Consider the following 19,934-nt stretch of genomic DNA (forward strand, 5'->3'; position numbering starts at 1 on the left):
TGTTTGGTTGATTTATTGAAGAACAGTTTGAATGGATTTTTAACTTATATTGATTGTTAGGTTTACCCTCTCTATTTGCTGAAAAAGCTATGTAATTGGTTTTTTCTACATTTAAACTCAAAGCATTAGAGTCCATCCAGTTCTTCACAATTTTCATATCTTGCTCTGCAACAATGAAAGTATCATTCCAATTATTTTCTGAAAATATAATCACTGAATCATCAGCAAAAGATGAAATTCTCCCATTCTTTAGCTTAATATTCAGCAAATCATTTACATAAAGAATGAAAAATATTGGTGAAAGAACAGTTCCCTGGGGCAGGCCGTAAGATGACAGTTTCTCTATACTTTTATTGTTATTATTGTTAAAATTTGGAATCTATCTTCCAGTAACTTCTTATAAACTTTAATGAATGACCTCTGAAACCATACTTCTCCAATTTGTTGCAAATTTTATCATGTGGTATGGTATCGAAAGCCTTAGATAAATCCATGAAGACTGCAAGTGTTTTTTCTTGGAATTTAACATATCTGTTAATTGTTTACAAATACACTAGCGCATCCTCAGTACTTTTATTAGGTTGGAAGCCATATTGGTTTTCATTAATAATGTTATTTTTTGTATGAACTTCATTATTCGTTTTTAAATAATTTTTCAAATATTTTGGCAAGGTTGCTAATTAAGCTTATTGGTCTATAGTTACCTGGATTATTTTTATCACCTTTTTTAAGAATCGGTTTAATGTTTGCTATTTTAAATGAATCAGGAAATACAGCTGTTTCAAAACATTTATTTACAATGTAAGAGAGGGGTTCAGCTATTAGATCTGCTATCTGCTTTAGAGCTCTATTATTAATATTATCAGGACCTGGACAAGAGTTATTTTTCAGAGTTTTTATAGTTTCTATCACCTCCGGTGGATTTACGGGACTGAGAAAAAAAGATGCATTCAATTCATTGGTTCTCTTATATGGGAAATCTGATGTGGTGGTATTTTGTTCAATTTGAGCAGCCAAGTTTTTACCAACTTGCGAAAAATATTTAATTCAGCTGAATCTATTTCTGGTTCATCATGTTTATTTTTTGTATCATCAATGATTTCATTTATGTAATTCCATAGTTTACGTTTATCACTCCTGCATTCATCTATTTTTGATCGATAATAGTTTGTTTTTGTTTCATCAATTAATCTATTTAATACATTTTATATTCTTTAAGATCATGTTTCAGTTTTGTGTTGAAAGGTTCTTTTATTGATCTCTTATATAATTTATCTTTAGTTCTTATTGATTTTATTAGTCCAGAAGTAATCCATGGCTTCAAAGGCTTATATCTGTGTGGTATTTTTATTTCCTGACTAGAATTTTCAATACACTTGTCAAAACCGAACAGAATATTTTTAGCAAATCGTTAACGTCATTGGATTGATTTTCATAAATACTATCCCATTTTTTATTACTCAATAAATCCTTTAATTTTGTGTAGTTAATTATTTTCTTATTGCTTATATAGTTGATTTTTTTATCTTGTTTAAAATTACTCAATCCTAAATGTAAAGTCACTGAGTAATGATCAGTAATAGTTGTTTTAAATTTATGTTTCCTACCGCACTGTCAAATACATTATCAGTTGTTTTAAGAAATATATGGTCTATAGACGACTCTGTTCGATTTGTAACTCTAGTGCTGCCATTTATACAAGATCTAAAGCCATTTCCATTTAGAGTATTAATATATGACGTTACAATATTATCGTTAGAAAACAAGTTTAAGTTAATGTCTCCTGCTATACAGATGTTATGATTTTGTGGCATTCTCTGGATGTAATCATCAATACTTTCAATGAATCTTATCGCATTCCTATTTGGAGACCTATAGATAGCAACAAAGTTTATATAGTTATCTAGCCCGGTGTTCACAATTATATTGATTGCATTTGCTTCACAGATATCACAATCTATATTCGTGAAAGATAGATCTTCTCTTATATAAACTATTATACCGTCACATTTATTATATTTAGCGTTTTTGTTTACAACTCGATAACCATCTAGATTGAATAGAGTGGGTTCATAATTTTCAAGCCATTTTTCGGTTAGTACTATTATATCATATATTAATTTAAATTTTCCAGACAATATACAAAGCTGTCAAAGTTTTTACTCAACCTCGTATGTTCATGACATAAATATTAAAGTATTTTGTATTAACCCCATATCCTTCAGGTGTATAGTTAAAATAATCATCAATTACATTTGAAAGTTCATTATCATTTTCTAGAAGAGAATGCAATTCCAGTAAACTGTTCATTGTAGATTATTAGATCGATAATAGATACCATTTTATCCGGTTTTTTATCCACTCGCCTCCTTGTCGTCAGCTGTTGTTTCCTCTGTGTTATCGGTTGATAACTCCTTCAGTGACTGGATGTTGTGTATACGAATAGTCCGAGAAGCTTCATTTTTCTTGACGAAAAATTTTCCAGTCTTTATCCAGGTGAATTTGAAGTTGTTCTTCTTTGCTGCCAGTCTTGTTTCATTGAATATTTGTCTTAATCGAGGTGTCAAATTTTCATTTGTAATTTTAAGATTAATGATTTGGTTTGAAAATTAATATGGACATAAATTATTCTACATAATATTTGGACGATATGAGACAAAATTAAGAAATACGAGTGCTATTCAGAAAGTGGATTACGTTTTTGGATAAAAAAACTAAGTACAGAAAAAAATTATTATATACATTTATTTATTTATTTTGAAAGAGGAACTAAATACTATTTTTCGATATAATCGCCAAACAAATTGAAATTGCCGTGTCGTAGAATTGCGCCGTGTGTGACGCCAGCCAGTCAGTAACGCCCGCGCGGAGATCTGTGTCGGCATCGAAGCGCTGTGTTGCAAGCCAAGTCTTCATCTTCGGGAATAAGTGGAAATCACTAGGTGCCAGGTCCGGACTGTAGGGTGGATGAGGGAAAATCTCCCAATTATTTTATTGACATTTGCAACCAGCTCATCACTCACAATGCTCGGTCTGCCACTCTTCTCTTCGTCATGAACATTATTACTTCGTCTAATTTCTAATAACATTATTTGGTATTTCCAGTAAAACTCAACATAAATAATATCAAGTGAACATTTCTAGGTATTTATTATTGGAAAGTGCTAATTTCAAAATTAAATTCTTTATAGACTTAATTGGAAAAACAAGATTTTTCTCAAATAATCAATTTGCCCCTCTTGAAACAAAATATGATATACCCTAAAATACATTTTGTGGATGGATAACCAATTCAAAATATACACTGCCATTAATTGAATCTGTCAGTCAAATTGAGAATAAAGCCCAAACATTCAAAGTCAAAATTGATAACATGAATATAAAGATGATTTTTGATAAAAAAAAAATACTATTACAAGGGCCGGGAAAGGCAGTAAATACCATTTTAATTCCAGTAAACCTTAAATAAAATTCTATTGAACTATTATGAAATATATCTCACTTGATATTTTCAGTGGGTCCAAGAATGGTGCGTCCCAAAGGTGTTCCCTGGAATGCAACTGAGTGCAAATGATCGAAGATCACCTCCTGAAGGTTGGTTTCAACCTCCTGCATCTCTCTCAGAATAACGCCACGTTCGCGCTCGATTTCTGGTTCACCTACAAAACACACACACAACTATTAAACTACAAATCACTAAAATGATAATTATATTATACTATTCCATTAGATGACCAACAAACAGCCTCAGACATTGGAAAGGGCATTCTGATAACAAATCGAATTTTTCTACAACATTCCTCCTTTTGCTTACCAGGTCGTCTACATTTTTTAACAAGCCAAAGCATAGAATATATGCCCCATTCTCCCAGGTGATAGCATCAAAATAACTTTATTTTTAACTGATGTAGTCTATAATTAGTGTGAGCATTGATTTACCGTTCATTGAAATAATTATACACATTTACATTTAACTCACTTTCAATTAGAAACTTCATGTGAACATAAATGAAAATCACAATTTATGAGAAAAAAATGAATCAAACTTACCCATATAATCGTAATAGTAGCAGTTATTAACAAAATCATTGCTTGATCCTTACCTTATTCAAATACAATCCATAAATCCAGTCTCCCTGATAATATTTTACACTAAACATTCCTAACTGCGTTAAAGCATATTTGTGTTGTTTGCAATGTTACAAAGACAAAGAGTGAGTAGTTCTTTTTCATCACAAATCGGAGGTGAAAACTGACTTCACTTGGAGGAAGCATCAATTCAATTCCATGACATTTATAATATGAAATTGTTCTGTTATTGGATTTGATTGCATGTCAACCACTTGTATGCTGCACGCTGGAGCAAATTAAAGTATACCGCAAGTGTAGGACACCTTTGCGTAATTATTTGTGTAAGACAATGCAGTAACTGAAAATGAAGATTACATACCCAATTTTGAGTTCTGAATGATGTCAGACAAAATTTCCAAAGCCTTTGGAACATCATTCTTGAGACACTTGGCATAGAAGACGGTCTGCTCACGAGATGTGTAAGCATTCAGATGAGCACCCATATTTTCCACTTCCAATTCAATGTCGGTCTGACTCCTCTTTGAAGTACCCTGAAAAATTCAAATACAGTTATTTATTTATATGACATTCGATACATCTCTGGATTAAATAATTGAAATTTAACTTCAGATACAAACATGAATCTGGTATTGTGAGAGCTTAATTTGTTACACAGGGAACTGAACAGGTCAAGATGGTGAAGTATTGATATAACACCGCAACAATAAGACAAAAGAAAAATTTGATATAAACATATTTTATATTTTTCAACGATAAGTATAAGAGTAATATCTGTCTTAAACATATGCATGACGTCCAATTGTAACTAACAGAAAAAACAAAATATGGATGGATTTCCCAAAAGAGAATAAACCACAGCAAGCTTAAAAATTATCAACTTCAACTTCCAACTTCGATATTCAAACTGTCTTTCAACTTTTATCTTCCAATAGGATGATATTCTAATTCTATTAAATACAAAGGCCCGGTTGGAAGAAAACTCGTTAAATCTTAATGACGATTTAATTCCACGAGAACCAATCAGAATAGGTTTTTAATAGATGACTTATCTGATTGGTTCTTATGGCATTTAATCGGAAAAATATAATGAATTACGTGACAAAGACAGGACAAAGGTAGACCAATGTTCATTTCAGTATAAATTAGAAGAGTCTATTACACATTGATTTCAATACAATAGTACAAATTCTAACAAATAATACTACTATATATATTAATGTCAACCCCCAATAAAACAAATGAACAATACAAGGAAACATGAGATAGTATCTTAGGGCATTCCCAAAAGGGGATACTCCTACAATGATTCCTATGAACAAGTACGTGAAAAGCTATCCATTATAAATTCGTTATAACGAGGAATCAATACTCCAGTGTAAATACACTGAAAGACTGCTAGACTATAATGAATTTGATGTACGAGTAAGTTGGAATGCATTTATAACAAATACTTGATACCTGTACATACCTTGAAAGCCATGTGCTCAAGAAAGTGAGCGACTCCGTTGTTCTTCTCGGTCTCGAACCGGGAGCCGGCATCGATCCAGAGGCCAATGGTGGCGGTTGGCGCACCCGAGTCCTCGGTGGCGACTCGCAGTCCACTGTCCAGGGTGGTCACCGTGGTGGGCGGCGAGTTTACTGTCACCTCGGCGTGGGCGGCAGCTGTCGACCGCCATTTCTTTGGTAACTAAAACCACAATCAATTCATTGGAGAAACCAATTTTTAATTTGCAGCTAAGGTGAATTATGGATGTGTTATCAACTGTAACTATAACTGTGATATAACTGAAACCACAATTCATTCATTAGAGTAGGTAAAGAATTTTTAATTGGGAGCTAAGGTAAATTGATGGATGTGTTGTTCTTCGATTAGTAGATGTGATGCAAAGTCAAAATTGAATCAATAATCATCTTTACTTGGGTGGAGGCTGTAGATCGCATTTTTTGATAGCCATATTCAATTCAATGAAGATCTAAATTTATTGGTAAATCAAGAGCTGCAAAATTGCTCTTGAAAGCCTTCTACCGTATATAATCCTAATATGTTAAGCCAGTAATTTCTGTATTTATATACAGGGTGTTTCAGAAGTAGTGTCGAACATTTTAGGGTATTGTTCCTGGATGATAGGAGACTACAAATGTCGTATTTTAAGTGTCCAAAACTCAGCGGTTATCCTTATAGCTGCTATTTTGTTTTTTCACTTAAGAATTTTTATTTCAAGAACGAAATGATGTATTGATCTGAAATTTGGCATGAATATCTATGCTATAAAGACTCAACTTAAAAAATAAAATAAACATTTCTATGTAAGTTTTCAAAATGGCAGCCATTTGAATCTATTATTATTCTGTACTGGCATTCAATTTTGTTTTATTCATTTTTTAAGAATTCCTGTATTCAATTGATACTATATATTTTTTCCCCCTCTTTTTTATATTTATTTTCACGTCTGGTCGGACGGCTTGCCGTTGTTTAGGTTTTTTGCTGCTCTTTTCTTTTCTTATGATTAGAAATGCTGTAGAATTATTAGATATTCCAACAATTAATTGCACAGAGTGTTCAGATATTAAGAATTTTTGTAGTAATTTTATTGAAAGCGGAGGGCTTGGGAGGGGCGGTGATGCGAATCAACAAAATTTTACTGTAATCCAACAAAATATTAGAAGTTATAGAAGAAACATTGACGAATTCCTTGTAGTATTGCAGAACTTGGCCTATCGTTTCACATGCATAATACTTACGGAAGCTTGGCTGAACGATGAGAGCGATTTGATGGAAATTCCCGGTTATAATTTGTACAGGTCATTTAACAATCTTAATCAAAGTGATGGAGTTGTCGTTTACATAGACCATGAAATATCTGCATCGTGCTGCGAGTTTCAATTGGGGGGTATAGCCACATGTCTCTCCCTCACTTTGACTGGGCTGGTGTTCCGTGTGAAATTCTGGCAATTTATCGCAGCCCCAACTCAAATCTTCATATTTTTGTAGAATCTATAGAGTCATACTTTAATGAACGGGTAAATAACAATAGGTGTTTAAAAATATTTTCTGGCGATATAAATTGCAACCTTTTGAATCTTAATCCTCATACACTGGAAGAAAAGTACCTGGATGTAATGAACGAGGCGGGCCTTGTGTCTTGTGTCGACAAGGTGACCAGACCGGCCAGCAACACTTGCATCGATCATTACTTTGTCAGACTACCGCCCTCTTTTGATGTAGCAACAACTGTACTCCAAACTGCAATTACTGACCATTATGCCATATGCATGAAATTAACAACTCAAAAATTTGTCAAACCACCTGTAAAAGAAGAATATTATTCAAAATAGATTGGAACGGTGTTAAGAATTCCTTGTCTCGACAGAATTGGGACGATGTTACTAATGAAAATAATATCAATCTTTCAACTAATTTATTCATTGATACTATCCAGACTATTCTCCTTAATAAGACATCAAAAGTAAAATATCATCCAAAAATACAAAAATAAAACCATGGATTTCCAGAGGTTTGGTAAACTCTATCCGCCACCGCGATAAATTAAAGAAAAAACTCAACAGACAACCTTACTGTCTTGCTTTAAAAAACGAATTCATACAATACAGGAACCTCCTACACTCAACAATTAAGCGAGCTAAATATGATTATTATAAGAATAAAGTTGATGAAGTATCAGACAACCCACAAAAGTTCTGGCCCGTTGTGAGAGAAATTGCTGGAAAAGCTACAGCACATCAACCTTTCCCAATTGGAGCATTTGCTAAAACTGGAGATTCAGCACAAATCCAAGATGTCAATGATCTTTGTAATAGTTTTAATAAATATTTCACTGCTGTTGGAGCTTCATTATCTCGATCCCTAAGCCCGGTTGGTGAACCAGAAATTAATGATCACGAATATGGAGTTAACACAGTATTTGAGTTTAAGGATGTTACCAAAGAGGAACTTAGGGTGGTAATAAACAGTCTCAAAGGAAAGAGTGCCCCTGGGCATGACCTCATACCCACAAGAATATTCAAAGAAAACATAGATTCACTAATTAACCCTATTCATCATCTAATAAATCTAAGCATTCATGCAGGTCAATTTCCAGAAAAATTAAAAATTTCAAAAATCATTCCAATTTACAAATCAGGGCCAAAAAACGAACTAACTAACTACCGACCTATTTCTCTTCTTGCTACTTTGTCCAAAATTATTGAAAAGTGCGTTAAAATACAGTTGACAAAATATTTAACAAAAAATAACATCTTAGCAAAAAATCAATATGGTTTTCAAAAATCTAAAAATACTGACGATGCCCTATTTGAAGTAACTAAATATATAACAGAGTCAATTAAATTGAAAAACAAGGCTATTATCACATTCCTGGACCTGGCCAAGGCCTTCGATTCAGTTGATAGAGATAAGCTATTGCATAAACTTGAGGCCATTGGAGTTAAAAATACCGCCTTGCAATGGTTCAGGAGTTATCTCTCGGAGCGCCAGCAATTTGTTCAAATTGAAGGAAAATCCAGTGAAATGGACAATATTGACTTTGGAGTAATTCAGGAAGCACTCTGGGTCCAACATTGTTCCTGGTATATATTAATAATATTTCCCAATTGAACACAACAAGTAAAATATTTCTATTTGCTGACGACACTGCTGTAATTTCTGTAGGTAGAGAATGGGAGGAAGTTTATAGAAATGCCACAAATGATCTCGCTAGAATAAAAAATTGGTTTGACCACAATAGTTTAACAGTAAATCTGAGTAAAACAAAGTATATGCCTATAGTGACCAGGAACCAATCTGATCCAGGTTCTAGGCAAGTAAAAATGCATTCCTGTAGGGATATAGAATCTACTGCATGTGCATGTGGGTCAATCAAGAGAGTCGACCAATATAAATACTTGGGGGTTATTTTTGACAATCATCTGAGTTGGGTCCCTCATGTACAGAATTTGAAACAGAGGGTTAGGAGGTTGCTTTATGGTCTGTCTCAACTCAGTAATGTACTAGACATCAGGTTGTGTAGGAGGATTTATCATGCCTACGTGCAATCAGTGTTGCAGTATGGCATAATAGCATGGGGAGGGGTATCATCCACATGCCTGGAGCCACTGGCCGTTACCCAACGTACAATCATGAAGACCATCCTGAAAAAAGAACCCAGGTACCCCACGTCGCTGCTTTTCTCGGACTTCCCTGTGTTAAATTTAAGACAGCTATTTATTAAAACAATTCTTACATATATTAGGAAACATAAAATAGAACTTCTTGCCAACATACAGCACAATTACCATACTAGATAAGAAATAACCATGGCTATTCTATCCCCAGATTAATGCATGGAATAGAACTTAAATCACCGTTTTACTTAGCTCAAATTATCTATAGGAATTTGCCGGAAGACATGAGGGAGGCCGAGGGTTGCAGCGATGTGGTGTATAAAAGGAGGTTGGTGGGGTGGCTCTTTGGCTTGGGCTGGAATGGAGCTGAACAACTTCTTCTTTCACCCTACACGTAGCATCCCAGCATTGATTATATACTAATATTACATTTGCATCACCGCTTGTCTTGATCCCTTTGCTCTTTCACTTTTCTGTATCTTACTTTTATGATCACTCTGCGCTAACTAACAAAAACAAAATGTTTTGTCTTGTTTTTTCTCCTCTGATGTAGACAAAATGATATCTTATTAATTAAGTATGTTTGTAGTATATTATTATTTGATGAGATACATATTACTCTTGCTTGATAAGAACTCTCCCTCAACCACAGACGAACAGTCTTTTTGGGGGAATTCCACTCTATAAATGTATTATGGTAATAGTGTATAATATGTAAAAAAAATCTTTAATAACCTGTTTGAAATATTGTAAAAACAATGAAATGTATGCACTTTTACATATTCTTTTAATGTACCAAATGTGGAAATAAACTGATTTGATTTGATTTGATTTGATTTTAAATTTTTGATTGTAAATATCATGAAAACCGTTCACTTTGCAGAAAATTTACAAGAGACAAGAAGGTTAGCAAATGCTATCAAGATTTCAAGGATACCTTATTTATTAAGATTGGTTGATTGATTGAGTACTTTATTTATGTAGATCACAATAATACTGGCTTATTCACTTATACAATAGCTTACAATACAGCAACGTTTTAGATGAATTTACATAACATAAACTAAGAAAATAATTATTGAACTGTACAATGATATGAAAGAAAAGCAATTTGGAATAACTATACAAGATAATATTGTAATGGATCTACATAAATTGGCGGAGCTTTGGACATATCAATGTCCATTCTTTGGAAATAATATTAAAAATATCCCACAAACATTTTTTGTAGAAGTTTTATAATATAAATCAAAATTTAAGAACAAATCATATGATTAATAAAGTGATGTAATTATGTAATCAAATAAAATAAAATTATTGAAATGGAGTAGACTAATGGTGGATCAGGGTAATCAATATTCAGTAATATACAGCAGTAATGCAGTGGATATTCTAAACAATATGAGATTATATACAATTGATTCTATAATGGGATTATATTGATGGGATGGGTGAAGGAAAAATGTCATGTTATTGTTCTAGGGCTGGACAGTTTCAGTCATTTGTTCCAAAATATGTTTTTTCAAAGTCAGGATGAAGCTCGCTCGGCTCTCGATGGACCTGGCAATAACGGGAAGTGGATTCCATGCACGACAGGCACTAACAAGAAAGGATTTTGTGAAAATAGTAGTTCGATGATTGGGTATCCTTAAAGTACTTTCTCCGGTTCTGGTATGTGTAGCATCTATCCTCCTACCTTCAGAGATAAATTTGAAATCATTTTCAAAATAGTTCGGATTATCGTATTTCAAGATATCTCTAACAAGTTTGACTATTCGAAAAAGCCTTTGATCGGGAAGCTTTCATGTTGAACTAGCAATGTGGGCTGGGGTGATATGATCATGGCGTTGGAGAGAGTAGACAATAATTTTGGCAACGCTGTAGTTTATCATTCAGAGTGACTTGCATATCGCTGAGAACAGAATTACAATACATCAAATGTGGGAAGATAAGAGATTGAACCAATAGTAATTTAATGTTTCTAGGGAGGATATCGCGCATTTTCTTCAATGCGTGCATGGCTGAGAATACCTTTTTACAAGTTTTGTTCACTTGTTCTGACCAGTCAAGAGTATTATTCATAATAATGCCTAAATTTTCAACTGAGCTACAGTAAGGAATGTCATTACCATCTACACTAATTTTGTCAATCGATTCAAGGTCAATATTGTTTATAAGACGAGAATATATGATTATAATGGGTTGTGTTTTGATGGGATTAAGCTTGAGGCCATTTTTCTTTGTCCATTCAACTATCGAATTGATATCCTGATTCATTATTCCAACTGTTTCATTAATTTTTGTAATGGGACAGCTCAAATAAATTTGAAGGTCGTGTGCATAAGTATGGAAACTGGAGAATTTGATAATGGAAGAAAGGTCATTAGCATACAAAGTGAAGAGGAGAGGGCCTAAAATTGAACCTTGTGGTACTCCATGCATAGCATTTTTCCAACCTGACTTGTTGTCACCGACAGATACACAATGTTTCCTACCTAACAGATAGGATTTGAACCAAACTAACGAGTTGTGACTGAAACCAAGAATAGCTAACTTATTCAAAAGGACTGTATGATCAACAGTATCGAATGCTTTAGAAAAATCAAATAGGGTGAGTATGGTGCATTTTCTTTGGTTCATAGCTAACCTTATATTATCATCAGTGACACGAAGCAGAGCTGTCTCAGTTGAATGGAATTTCCTAAAGCCTGATTGAAAGTTATGAAGCTTTCTATTGTTGTCTAAAAATTGTAGAACTTGAGCATGAATAAGTCTTTCTAGCACTTTGGACAATGCAGGTAGAATACTGATTGGTCTGAAATCCTCAACTTTATTGGGTGATGCAACTTTATTTAGAGGGCGAACCAGAGCAAACTTCCAGTTTTCAGGGAAATTGCCTTCTTCAAGTGACTTGTTGAAAATGTATGTAATGGTTGGTTAAACAGCAAATAACATCTTCTTGATAAATTTAAAAGGAATTTTGTCTACACCCATAGCATAACTATGAATATGTTGAATTGCTTTGAAAGTATCTTCTTCTGAGATTGGATGGAAATGAAATTCATCAGTAATAGGTATATCTAAGTTTGTAACCTGTTCTTCAAGATCATTGATATGATTAGCAATGACAACTTTGTCACGTTGGTTAGAGTGTGAAACGAAATGGTCATTTATATTGTCCAATGGTCTAATGGTAAGTCATTTTGGGGATTCGATTTCTGTTTGCCATGCCCGAATTCTTTTATTCTCTGCCAAAGTGATTTAGAGTCTTGTCTATTGTTTGTCATGAACGAATTCAAGTACCTAATCTTTGAGTTTCATAATTCCTGTTTAACTCTTATTTATAAGGCTCCTATACTCTATCAAACTGTCCAAGTCAAATGTCTTTTTAAATGTTCTATGTGCTTTGTCTTTACGTCCCATCATCTTAAGTATATCTTCAGTCATCCACAGTACTCGTTGTTTTCTATTCTCTGATGTATTGGTCAGAAAATAACAGAGAAATTAATCATTTTTGTACTGCATGCATGATCATGAACAAACAAGATCATCTGAAAAACATTGTAAAATCAGCTGGATGGCCATACCAAGTTTCAAAGCTTCATCTATATAATAAGAGAGAGTAGGGTTGTGTTTGTTCATGTGTTTGCATCAAAACATGTCAACTCGTGTATTGCATACCGGAAAAACGGGAATGATTTAGATCTCCAAATTTTGAACAAATATCAATCTCGTGCACCTGGAAGCCCAAATTTCAATTTTCCTTCTAGATTTTTCAGAATTAATGTTCAAATTCATCTATGCTACCGTACATGAAGTTCCATAGGCTACATTGTTGCAGCCCAAAGTGTGTTTTTTATGAGGATGTTATAATGCTGTTACAAGACTATCATTTTCGAACGACCGTGTAGCGCAATGGTAAAACGCTAGCTTACGGAGCAATGAATGGTTCCTCGGTTCAAATCCCGATGCTTCCCAATTTTTTTGTTAACTTTTTCCCGCGAAAAGTATTATAAACAATTATTTTTTGAAGGAATTTGTTTTCATTACAATTGAACTTGGATTTTAACAAATAACTATTTTTAATGTAAAATTTTGCCACCAGTACAATTGAATTGGACAGTCTTCATGCTGTAGGCCTATCATTGAATTTCATAAGAAAAACATGAATAGATCACAATAAAATAAGTAATAATTTATATTTGTCAGTTATAATGTACTATCAGTCACGAATTCCCAGTGAAATGAGTATTTTAGGTATTTTGTTTGAAATTGGGAAAACAAAAGGCTGCCTGATTCAAATTGAGGAGGATCCTAATCGAACTAAAATTTATTCATGTATTGGAAAAATCAATATGATTCTGTGAGGTTTTCAAGTATTATGTATTCTTCAGTTTTCTATACTATAATAAAGGAAAGAACTGGTTTATACATGTAAGGAATAGAGAATTATGTTTGACGCATCATCACATCTGAAATATACTCAACTGATTAATTTGAAATTTTGCATATAGATTCTTAATTAACCGAGGATGGTTATTTATGCCTATTTTCAGTTCTTCAAGATTTCATTACGTCAAGTTTTCAATTTGTCATGCTTCCAGTTGTATAGAAGCCGCTGAACATTTCTTTTAAAAGGGACACTAGATGATAGGTATGATTGAGGATCCTATTCGAATAAAAATAACTGATTTTCTGTCACATCAAAACCGCACCAATTTCTCAAACTGTTCAAAAGTTATTCTCATTCAAAGATACTGATAAATCATCCATCTATTCATCATCTTTACTATAATAATGGAAAGAGCTGGCTCATACACGTACGTGATGTAGGAAAATTATGTTTGACACATCATCACGTCTGAACTACTGGACTGATTGATTTGAAATTTTGCATAAAGATTCTTCATTAACCGAGGATGGTTATAGGCCTGTTTTCAAATTTCAAATTTTTAATTAAGTCAAGTTTTCATTTTGCAGTTTTAAAATAGACCCTTGCGAAGCACGGGTTATCTACTAGTCTTAAATACAATTGGAATTGAAAATTTAATATTGATGTTTAAATTGTGAAAAATGGTCATGCATGCGATACGAAAAGAATTAGTTTCTCTGTTATTCTCCGACCAATCTTTAAAGATGAGGAATTCTTGATAAAATTTGCTTACTTTTTTGTCTCTTGTAAATTTTCTGTGAAGTGAACGGTTTTCGTGAAATTTACCGTCAAAAATTTAAAATGGCTGCCATTTTGAAAACCTACATAGAAATGTTTTTTTATTTTTTAAGTTGAGTCTTTATAGCATAGATATTCATGCCAAATTTCAGATCAATACAACATTTCGTTCTTGAGATAAAAATTCTTAAGTGAAAAAACAAAATAGCAGCTATAAGGATAACCGCTGAGTTTTGGACACTTAAAATACGACATTTGTAGTCTCCTATCATCCAGGAACAATACCCTAAAATGTTCGACACTACTTCTGAAACACCCTGTATATAAATACAGAAATTACTGGCTTAACATATTAGGATTATATACGGTAGAAGGCTTTCAAGAGCAATTTTGCAGCTCTTGATTTACCAATAAATTTAGATCTTCATTGAATTGAATATGGTAATCAAAAAAGCGATCTGCAGCCTCCACCCATGTAAAGATGACTATTGATTCAATTTTGACTTTGCATCGCATCTACAAAACAACTACACACCTTCAAGAGCGAATATCTCGGGAACAGTTGGGAATTTCACAGAACTTCACTTAACAATAAGTCTAGAGAATTCATTGAGCTTCATTTTTGAATTGGTAGTTTTGTAGTTGAACACATTGTTCTCAAGATATGAGCGTGAGAGCAAAACGCTGTAAAATGCAACATTTAAACCACCCTCATCCCCTTTGCACATGAGTTAGGAATAGGGACTTTTGATATGTTCCTCTCCCAACTAGTCAAGAAAAAGCTGCAAAGTCAAAAATTGTGTTCAAAACATTCCCTCCAAATTCCTTTGTCAATTGGTCTATTGTTGCAAAAATGGAGATTTCACACTCAACACTATAAAGCTACAGCAAAAGGTGTAGGGAAATTCGTAAAAGTGTGACATTAAACATAAAATTGAAGAAAATTCAATGTTCTATAAGCTCATAATCAGCATGGAATTTTCCTATCGATTTTTAAAAAGTTATTGGAGCATAAATTTAAAAAAATTAGAGGCAAACGTGTTTTTTCAAAAATGTCACATCTTCAAGAGCGGATATCTCAAAAAACTAGAGGAGATATAGAAAACGTTGTGAGATGAATATTGTAGGAAATGATGTAAGCTTCAATTTTGTATGTAACAGTTATGTCCATACGATACATAGTTTTCGAGTTATATGCACGAAACCAAAAACTGGTACCTTTGAACCACCCCCACCCCCTTAGCACAGGGGGTAGGGGTGGGGACTTTTGATATGTTTACCTCCTTACTACCCTAAACAGAACTGCGGGGTCAAAATTTGTCTTCCAAACATTTCTTTCTATACCCTTTTTTGAGCATTCATTGCCAGGACTAAATTTAATTTTGAATGCTAATATCAGCTAAATACTCTTTTTCTCTATTTTATTAACAGATGAAATTCATTCATATATTTAGCTCATACTTTGAATTCTGTAGTTTTTTTACCAAAAACTAATTGGAAGACAGCTATCAGTAGGTACCTAATCGGCGTTAGATAGATTTAATTCCCCATGAATAGCCTGTTAAAATTTTATTTATGTCGATTAGTTTATCCGGCGTTATTTTTCGATTTTTACCTTTGTGCAACCAAATTTTCTTCATTTCAGCTAATCGCCGTTAAAATGGTGTCAACAAATCAGAATTAAACAATTTTTACGCCGGTTAGTTTAATCGGCGTTATCGCTTGAAATTTGTGTTTTGTGCAACCAAAATGCATCGTTTAGCGCTGATCTCGATTAAAGTATAGCATTTTATCATGATTAAACGTTAACCGATGTACGTGCAACTGGTGGTGAGGCTCTAACATCTTATTAGTATCATTGTTGCATAGGCTGCAAGCATTTGTATCAAAACTTGTATCAAAAACTTTGTATCGAAACAATGAGCTTCCTGTATGGAAGCTACACATATTGCTACACATTGCTACCAGCGTATTAATTTCTCTATGAGCTTCCTTTATACAAACACACTTTACAACAATGCCGTAACTATGAAACTATTTCCATGATGAAATTTGAACATTAATTCTGAAAAATCTAGAAGAAAAATTGAAATTTGGGCTTCGATGTGCATGAGATTGATATTTTTAGAATCTATGTGCAAAATTTGGAGATCCAAATAATTCCCATTTTTACGGTATGCAATCCACAAGTTGACATGTTTTGATGCAAACACATGAACAAACAAACACAACCCTATTCTCTCTTAGTATATAGAAGAAGATGTATTCATGTCCAACAGATCTCGAAAACAGCTCTAACGATTTTGATAAAATTTGCAACACAGTAGGTTTATGAAAAAAAAAAAATCAAAAAAGTAAAATTTCCTTCTAATCCTTCAACCCTAAAACGTTTTTTAGCAGATGCACTCAGCTGCTGGGGGTTCTTAGACTTTCCATCAGCTTATTTCACGAAAAATATCATTTAGAAATTTTAATCGACTTGATAAAAATAATCTGATTTGTTGACATGACATATATCATTCTAAATTAGAGCCTATATCATAATTTTCAAAGTTAATCATTATTTTACAGTTTCAAGTGATTAGTGAGTGTTATTTTGTTATTCAATTTGGTTTGTAAACAATCTAAATTAGAACTTTTCTGTTTTCAAATGTTTTAAATAAAAATTGGACCTGAATTCAAGTGTATGGAACTTAACATAGCCTACTTTTTGGACTATTTATAGTGTATAAATCAAAATTCGGGAAAGAAACAGTTTTGGGCTGTGCCTGTTGGTCCTTCCCCAATCATTTTAAGGAATTGTGCTCTGTTTATCAATAAATAAATAACAAGCGAAGCTCGATGCCCTGATATTCTATTTGATTATAGGACAAAGTGCAACAAGTTTTGGTTCTCTCCATCAATTAAAGCCAAAAAGTGATACATTCTCACTTCAATTGACACAGAATAACTTACAAAAAATCAAGATGATATTATGAGCTATAATATAGATACTCTTTCAGTATGATTGCTCTTCATAACTTTTCGATAAATGCTTCATTTTTTCTCAAGTAGCCTAATCAATTACAAATTTAGTCTTCTCAAGGGACACAAAATAATAAAGGTGCGATCACATCCTCACCAAAATTATTACAACTTTTGCTAGTGATGTGGAACAATAACCTGATTATTCAGTCTTCTTTAGGTACTTATCTATAAAAGTCAAAGTATTAATATTGATATTAGCAAGAATGAATTGAAGGAGGATATAGCTGTCCAATGAGTTTTTAAATAAAAAATTAAAATTGGGCCTATAAAATAATAATAGGACTTTTTGTAAAATATTTTGATAAAACTTAAATATCTCAAGGTAAGTGAGACTGTAGTCTTCTTTATAAATAATGTACTATGAAAAGGTCAGCAGACAGTTATTAAAAGCAACAACTGACCTACAAATCATTGCAAAACTAACACTCTAATAAGTAAGGTAACTAACTAAGACACGTAGACTTGTACAGTATTACTTCCTTTATTTGGTTACCAGTGGGTCACCAGAGCAACTACAGGGGCCAAGTTTAAACTAAAGCAAACTGAGAAACCAGGATTGGGTGCCAGTCTGGCGACCCAAGTGAGACACCTACCGGGTCACCAAAATCTAGTGGCTAGTAGCAAGTATCTGGCGACCATACTGTCATAAGCACAATAAGAAATAAAGCAGACCATTCACTATCCAAATAGTGGTGCAAAATTGTTGGAACACCAGTTGGATGTTCTACTAGCTAATGCTCTAACTGATGGATGCTTCGACTTGTTCTCCAATTTTGTCACCAAAGTTTAGTCAATGAAAAACAAAGTCTAATCGGATGTTGGACCTTTAGTTGATCCAACTTGTTTAATATTTCCAACTCCATTCACGGTCTAGAGTCGAATTCAACATTGAATGCTGGTTCACAATTTGGACAACAAATCATTTAGTAAATGACCTGTTTAATGCCCTTCGACTCGCTTAGTCACTTGACGGGCCTCTGGTTCCCAAATGTAATACGAGTATTCTTGAATGCTATTCTTCTTAAAAAAACTATATAAGTAAAGTTGAGTGAAATATGCAAACTACGAATGAGCCTATTTAAATATTAAAGCTGTTCAACACATAAAAAAATAAAGGCATATTCTCTAGACATTTATAAAATGTAGACTACGAACCATAAATTATGAAACACATTGCTTGTTTTCATTAATGACAGAACACATTTTAAAAACACATAAAAATTTGAGGTTATAGATAGGTTATGACAAGAAATCTCTTAGATCAGCAGGATTATATTTTTCAAATTATTTGCCAGTAGCTAATTTTTAACAAATTGCTTCATCTTGAAGATTTTAGAAGGATATATATTATTTGAATCGTTTGTACAATTCTACTGTCTGAATTTCTTTAACAGACTAGGCCTATGTAACCTATTTGACATTGGATAAATCTGACTGCTTGCTTATATAAAGTTATACTATTTTTGTTTGTTTGAATAATTAATTTCGAAAGTGAAAGAAATACACCGTTAGGAATTGAACTACACGAGTGTTATAAGAATTTTATTTTTTTTTCAAATTGTAGTTATAGGTGTAGGTATCTAAATGTTTTGTAGGGTAGGCTAGACCTACAAAGGACTTCATTTAAAAGGTTGTAAATGTTAGATAAAAAAAATAATTGTTTTTTCTACTTCAACACTCAATAAATTAAATTTATATAACTTAATTTAAACGCTAGCTGTTGAAAAAATTAAAGAAATAATAGAAAAATCAAAGCAGGCAAACTTATTGCAGGTTACACGGGCTCACGCCGAACGAGAAAACCATTTTGAATGAACAAGGATCAATTTGAAATAAAATAGTAATTCAAGAAAATATATGATTTTTAATGAATCCAAAAAATTACCTTGGATAAGGAATTCCTGTTGGGAAGATTCCGAACAGTGGATGAAAGTCGTAGCAGACGAGTCGCCATTTTTGTCTAGGTCACTCAAGGAATCAGAACATCAGAAGTTGCGACTGTAATCTCAAACATTAGACCAGTTATAGAATAGACAAGCCGGGAAGTCTAGCCTCTGAAGCCAACATCTACTGCCATATCTACAAATCGTGACGTCATCATCGGATAGAAAACTTTCAGATTGTGTTTATTTCAGAAGCATGTAAATTATTATTCATTAAAATGGTAAACTCCAGCTGCGCCCCACTGAAATAGACACAATCTGCTATGGAAAACAATGTAAACAAACTCTAGTTTTCTATCTGATGCTGACGTGCCGATTTGGCAGTAGACGATAAATGGCAGTAGATTTTGGCTTCATCGACTTTCAGTATGAAATGAGATAGAGCGCTCTACCTGATCTCAGATTGTAGAGCACAAAAATACGCCCGAGTGATTTTGAATTATACATCTAAATGGTAACAATCAGAAGATATTGTTGATTAAAAACTAAAATTCATCAAAATTGATTTTTTCTTCAAATTTCACTAATTTTTGAAAATAATAATTAAGTACTCATAGGAGATAGAGAGTTCCGAATGATCT

The 19,934-nt window shown here is 33.2% G+C and overlaps 1 protein-coding gene across 1 annotated transcript in view; it reads right to left on the reverse strand.

Moving 5' to 3' along the window:
* The window catches only part of LOC111063399 (mitochondrial-processing peptidase subunit beta), a 33,282-nt gene extending 13,855 nt beyond the window's left edge, over positions 1 to 19,427 (reverse strand). The window contains exons 1-4 of the mRNA XM_039430769.1: positions 19,296 to 19,427; positions 5,561 to 5,779; positions 4,451 to 4,622; positions 3,503 to 3,659 (exon numbers count right to left, since the gene is read on the reverse strand). Of these exons, the coding sequence (XP_039286703.1) occupies positions 3,503 to 3,659; positions 4,451 to 4,622; positions 5,561 to 5,779; positions 19,296 to 19,364 (617 nt within the window). The 5' untranslated portion in view covers positions 19,365 to 19,427. The remainder of the gene's footprint in view (positions 1 to 3,502; positions 3,660 to 4,450; positions 4,623 to 5,560; positions 5,780 to 19,295) is intronic.
* Positions 19,428 to 19,934: the final 507 nt, after the last annotated feature.

The sequence above is a fragment of the Nilaparvata lugens genome, chromosome 6 (assembly GCF_014356525.2).
Source record: "Nilaparvata lugens isolate BPH chromosome 6, ASM1435652v1, whole genome shotgun sequence".
NCBI classification, from domain to species: Eukaryota; Metazoa; Arthropoda; class Insecta; order Hemiptera; family Delphacidae; genus Nilaparvata; species Nilaparvata lugens.